The sequence below is a fragment of the Hermetia illucens genome, chromosome 6, assembly GCF_905115235.1.
Source record: "Hermetia illucens chromosome 6, iHerIll2.2.curated.20191125, whole genome shotgun sequence".
Taxonomy (NCBI): Eukaryota; Metazoa; Arthropoda; class Insecta; order Diptera; family Stratiomyidae; genus Hermetia; species Hermetia illucens.
This window is the reverse complement of record NC_051854.1, coordinates 72036356-72042964: the sequence shown is the minus strand read 5'-3', so window position 1 is coordinate 72042964 and position 6609 is coordinate 72036356. Positions and strand designations below refer to the sequence as shown.

General features: G+C 41.5%; 1 protein-coding gene across 1 annotated transcript; it reads left to right on the top strand.

The window, feature by feature from the left end:
* The first annotated feature begins 430 nt into the window (after window positions 1-430).
* Window positions 431-1337, top strand: LOC119659643. Its single transcript, XM_038067845.1, has 2 exons — window positions 431-875; window positions 929-1337. The coding sequence occupies exons 1-2, from the start codon at window positions 599-601 to the stop codon at window positions 1219-1221; spliced, it is 570 nt and encodes a 189-aa protein (XP_037923773.1). The 5' UTR covers window positions 431-598; the 3' UTR covers window positions 1222-1337.
* Window positions 1338-6609: the final 5272 nt, after the last annotated feature.

Below are 6609 nucleotides of genomic sequence, written 5' to 3'. Positions count from 1 at the left end.
AGGTCGAGGCAAATCATCAGATGCTGCTTCACTTAGGTAGGATGGATCGCTGCGCTATTCCCAACATGATATTAATTCTTCTCTATGTCCCTCCGCCTCTATGTCCCTCCTCCTCTATGTCCCCACATCCAAGATTTGCGTGACAGCATCCGCTGAGGATCTCTCCCTTCTGGGTGATCTTGTTGGCTGACTTGTGTTTCTTCAGCCAGTCCTTGTATGGCTGCCAATATTTACCCTGTAGCGGATGTTGAAGATTTCCCTGATCAGCTTCCTGGGGCTGGAGAGATCTTCATTCCACCACGGTGGTAGTGTCTGACTTCCTCACTTCTCATGATAACATTTTTTAGCAGCTACTGTACTAAGTGCAAATAATATCTCATTTCAAATTTCTAATAGACGCAGTAGACATATCTCACTTGAAAGTTTATAAATTATGAACAATCTGAGTATGAGTCAATTATTTTATAGACGTGGATCTCAAATCACCGAAATTGGATTTGAAATTTTTAAATAACTTTTTAAGGACTTTCAGGGGCATAAATTAAGTTTAGGTAAAGCGGTTTTTGTTTCTTTTTCGGCTTCATAAATATCTACCTTGATGGCCTGCATCAAGGACAAAGAATGGAAAGCATACAAATGCAAATACAACAAAGATTACGACTCAGAAGAAGACAACGAACGTCGCGAAATCTATGCTCGAAATAAAAAGCTAATGAAAATACATAACCAACGGTACGAGGATGGCAAAGAGAAATGCAGGAGAGTTGCAAATGAGCTCACAGATATGGCAGCATATGATGATCCCCGTTCTCTCAGAAGAGGCGAAAGGGGCGGGAGAGACGCAATTGGCGGAAGAGGTGGAAGGGGTTCAAGAGGTAAGTTAAGAAAGGAATGCATTGATTCAGTTACTGTAAATGCATATTCGTAGGACGAACAGACGATAGGCATAGAGATCGCGTAGACCCGTATAGAGAGAAACCAAGAAAAAGAGGCGAAGATCGGAAGGGGCGCAAACACGATCCTTGGGAACTATCGACAGATCAAGACTATACCTCAGAATATGACTCTGACTACAACTCTGACCACAACTCTGACTATGACTCCGACTGGGGTAGACCCAGGCACAAGGGTAAAGGTAGTCCTGCTGGCAAGGGAAGAGACGCCTTCCCAGACAGGTACAAAAGCAAATCTGGCACCAAAGGGGACAGATATTGCAGATAACTGCAAGTTGAAAAGGAAACAAAAATCACTAAGAAAATAAGCCAGACCCGATTTGCCCCTGAAAAATATATATTTAATCTACCTATTTGATGCAATAAAATTTATTTAAATTTTGAGTTCCGACTTTTGACACACGTCACGTAGTGGTAAGTTGGGTGGTCTTGCAGGGTTCTGTTTTCAACGATAAAATGCAAGTTTAATTTTTACAATCCGCGGTGTCATAGATTCTCTACAGATTTTAACATTTTCTGTCATTCAAGATCTAAGTTCGGTCATTAACTCGTCATTTCAGGGCAAGGATTGAATGATACAGAAAGGAACTCTAATGATTGATCGTATACGATTGATTCTTTTCAGGCCACATGTCTAAGTCAATGTCTGCAACACGGTTCATTTGTTAATTACTTCATTTACGAGGCTTCTGTTCAAAATGCTTGGATCAGGCTCAACCAGGGTGTGCAGAAATGTTATGTATATGCAAAAAACCAACCTTGATTGAGCCCACAATTTTTCATTAAAAGTAGTTTTGTTTTGATTCGCAATTCTGCGTTTTGCATCCAGTACCCCACGCCATAATTCATTTATTAAACTATCTTTCTCGAGATGAACAGCATCTTATCTATTTTATTCGAATCAATACGAAGACCACAGCCTCATTCAAGCTACCGTGCATTTCACTTATGTTGAAAGCGCATAGGCTGCGCTCTAATCCCATTCTTAATTTTTATCCATAACAAATAAGCAGAGAATATGTAAAGTGGATAATAGGCAAATGGATAATAATTGATCCCTCTGTATTCAGAAAGGGAAAAAGGAAGAATACCAAAGAGAACGTATCAGTTGGAATGCCAACTTGGATCTCCAAAGAATTTCGCAGGTCACTAAGGCAGAAAGGGATCGCGAGCAGGGACGTGCCCCTGCTAACCATTGATAAAGAGAAATTGGACAATTTATATTATACATCGCTATTCCAGACCTCAAGATTCATAGCGAGGCACAGGTAAGTGCCGTGCTAGAAACGGAGGACAATACCGAGGCTCCTGAGAATTCTTGTCCAGGGGTCCTATCTCACAGCGGGAGGTAACCACTTTCTGTCTAATACCGCAATAACAGACAGAAGAGTCAATAAGAAAAATTGAAAGCTAGCAAAAGCTAGAGAAAGATGGAACTTCAAGTCACTGAAATCAGTCGGAGTAGATTCTCTTTTCAAAGTAATAAGGGTCAATACAGTCTTGGGATGTACATCAAGGACATGATGGCAGGCAAAGGTGATCTTTATTCTGAAAGCAATCAAAAAGGATCCTTATCACCCAAAATCTTTCAGAGGAATTTGCCTTAAACCGCTTGACCTGAACACAGTGGAGAAAGTCTTAGGCATCTACAATAGAACTAACATCCTAACAAGTAATTCCTTGCGTTTTTGGGAATCGAAGCAGCTAGCCATTCATTACATGCGTAGATACGAGACGCCCTTATTGGCATGAGAGACCGAAGCGCCCTTGTCTTCTGGATTGACAAGATGTTAACGAGCGAGTAACTATAGTAGATGTGTTGACAGGTATAAATTCTACTCTCATGAACACTACTCAGAGTGGACATTATCGCCTCTAATATGAAGTATAGTAGTCGATGAGCTTCTAGGATAGCTAACAACATTTTATTAATCTTTAGGGACCAATATAGGATATCCTATGTGATACAATCCGATCTGGATTTACACTTGGTGCAGAAGGATACGGCTGCCTAGACCACCATAGTACCATTCACTAGAAAGCGCAAGGTAGATCATCTGAGAACAATTCGCCTACATGGCATGATTGTTAAATGAATTAATGATACAAAGGGATAGCATGAAAATGAGATTTTCTTTGGACAAGAAATTTGACATACGATGAACTACTGTCCAAACAGCCTGATATATTAACGGGTCCTTAACCAAGCTATTAAGGGACCTAGCTACAACCAGGTGAACTATAAATTGGTATGGGAATCCCTTAATAGACTTAATACGCTTCTCTCGTACAATAAGATTGGATTAGAAGGCACGAGACACCGGCTAACTTGGGCAAGAAAGAAACAGAAACTCCTCTTTAAGAATCAAAGCCCTTTTGTGGAATCGGGAAGAAATGCATGGCTATACGACAAAGAATGGGGATTCTGCCGGTGATCCGGTTATGTATCATATACATAGACGGGCCACGGACAAAAGGATAGAATACCCCCCGAATTTGACAGTGGGGGCTCCGGGATTCGACTGGAGATACTCCAGAGCGAGAGCAATTGATATTAAGCGGGATGAAAAAGAGAAATCTTGGTACTGGTGGCTGCGGGATGCCGGTTAGCGATAGCCGTGCTCAGTTCTGCCATTTGTTTCTTGGTGGGGCTTTGTAAATATGTACATATTGAACGGGTGCTGATTTTGTCTCCAGCTGTAACTTATAAATAATAATAATAATAATCGTTGGCACAACAATCCATATTGGATCAGGGCCTTGAAGTGTGTTAGAGCACTTCATTCAAGACCGTAACGGTACACCACAGTACACTGTGGGAGACAATGTGGTCAGCATTGCGCTCGCCCGAGATTATTACCCTGATTTGACTCAGGTACTCATTCACAGCTGAGTCGACTGGTGTCCGACATCCAATCACGATAACAAATGCCTCTGCCCCCAGCGAGATTTGAACCGCGACCTTCCGCTACGACAACCCAGCGCTCTAACCACTTGAGCCATCCGGACACTATATATATCTTATCCGGACACTATAACAACTTATAAATACATACGTTATTATTCTTTGTTTTTTTTGTATGGATGTTATTGTAAAAAAAAAAGAAAAAATTTATAATATAAAATATATAATTATGATAGTTTTAAGAACAATAATTTAAGTTAAAAGTATTTTTTGAAGCGATCAAATATTTCTTATTACTTTTATATTTCTTTATTTGCCACTAAGGCCAAGTGAATTCTGTCGGGTTTTTGACCATTTCCCGACAATTTATTGTAAAATTAGATTTTTATTTCTTACTGTTCTCTCTGTCTGTAAATTGTTATTCAAAAACTTTGAGAGCCCACAGTGGCCATTAGATTTAAGTTATTTTTGTTATTTTAAAGGATTGTTTTTATTGTTCATTTTTCCAATCTATGTACTATTATTACCTATTTCTTAAAAATAAAAATGATTTAAAAAAAAAAGGCTGAGAAAATTATACTGAACGAGCCTGCCAAGAATTGAGTAGTCCTGGGTGCTTATGCGGGAGTGGAGGGGCAGATAAAAACCCAAGCGCTCGTTGGATTGTTTAAACCTTCTGAAAGAAGTGTCTTAGGCTCCATCCTAGTAGAAATACTCACTAATCATGGCAACTTAATTACCATCTATATAAGTTAAGGGTATCTGCAGATATTATTCGCATATTCTAAGAGGGGAGCACCTAAGGGAAACAATAATTCTTCTACGACGCAGCTTAACAGCATTTTGAAATTTCAATTCAAATAATAAATATCGGATTTTACCTAATACTGCCATTAAGTGCCAAGTGGTTTCAACGATCCTACCTGCTTAAAGATAAAGGGGTGCTGGTGGTGGTGGCTAGTGGTAAGTTAATGGGAGAATCCGTCGAGAATCACCCGTAACTTCGAACACATATGTACAATGGTGTATATCTGCATGGTTTGAACCAGATTTTGTGTGAGTCCCAGGACATCAAGGGAAGCCGTGAGAGGTTCCAATACATGCTGTGAACAGAGCTATCAAGCAGCGCTTGTGGCCGAACCGGCCTCGTGGTCAGCATCTAATACGGCATTACACATGTTCGTGTATTGTACCGGCGCCATTAAAAGTGTAACCAGAAGATGGTCCAACATCTCTAACGGCGAACCACACAGCTTGTTGTACCAGAGATTCGTCGAGCGTTTCCTGCAATTCCTGCATGTGACTGTGCGGCCAGTCGCAGAGCGGTGCCGCTTTATTACCCGCAACTGCTATATCGACTATGCCAAGGTTTTCGATAGCGTTCCGCATACCTTCATTTATGTCGCATTGATCCGAAAATAATAAAGTTATCGGTGACAATCATGGAAAGTTGGCATACCACCTTATCAGTGCCTTCATCTGAGGGTGCTAATACTTCAGAACCTTCCAGCGGGATTCGTTGAATCCCCTTTGGTTTTGCATGACACTGAACCCCCTTTCATAGCTACTAAATGAAGCATGAAGCATGGTTTTACAATAAAGTATGGCCTAAATGCTAAGTGCGAACTGACACACTTGGTGTACTTAGATGACATCAAGCTGTATGCTGGTACCGAGGACCATCTGAGAAGTCTGTTTCAAATAATAGACATGTTCAGCCGTGATATTCGGATGGAGTTTGGATTAGACAAGTGTCGAACCCAAGCCATCCACAAAGGTCATCACGAGCCGCATGCTGGATATAGCATTGGTGGCCTTCACATCGAAGCTGTGACCGAGACAGACTTCTACAATTACCTAGGAATTCTGCAAGAAATCCCTGCTCGAGTTGGTGATCTGAAGGATGCTCTGCTGTCCAAATTCCTGCGACATGTAAAGCTGGTACTGAAATCGCATCTCTTGGGGAAGAATAAAATAAGTGGGTTGAATGTATTCGCTATCCCATCACTGATTTATGCATTCGGAATATTGCTGTGGACGAAGACCGATCTGGAAAATGTCTAGCGGCAGGTACGGACTGCAATTCATCATTTAGACTCTGCCGCGAAGCGGATGAACCTTTCTCATGACATCGGAGGTAGGGGCGTGGTTGACCGTTGTTCACCGCCAATCAACTCGCTATGCATATATTTTTATAGCAAAGAGTAGATGCATGCGGCTATTTGTAAGGCAGACTCTGGGCTGACTCCACTTAATTTTCAATCTTCTAGGTGGGGTGAAGACAGACAAAGAGTGGATCCATGAATGGAAATCGAAGGCAATACACGGTAAATACGTGAATTTCCTTTGGCAGCCATTTGTCGAACAGATGGATGTATGCTGGGAGCTCTTTGCTGAGGCGGAGGGATTTATGTGTGGAGCGGTCGCGACCCGAGCTTATAAAAAGCTCATCATGAAAGAACGGGTGGTGAACGACCAGTGCAGAATGTGTGGTTCGGTGTTACAGAAGTTAGACCATCTCATTTTTGGCTGCACTGCAATGCCGCCGGTGCAGTACAAAAACAGGCGTAATGATGTATGTATGGTGATTCATAAAAACCTTGCATAGAAGCATGCGCTGATCACGGGAACATGCTCGGTTTATTGGTCTGAACCACAAGCAGTACTTGATAGTTCTGCTTACAGCATGTATTGGGACCGGCAAGTTCTAACTGATCGTCACACACCACACAAAAAGCCTGACGTGCTGTT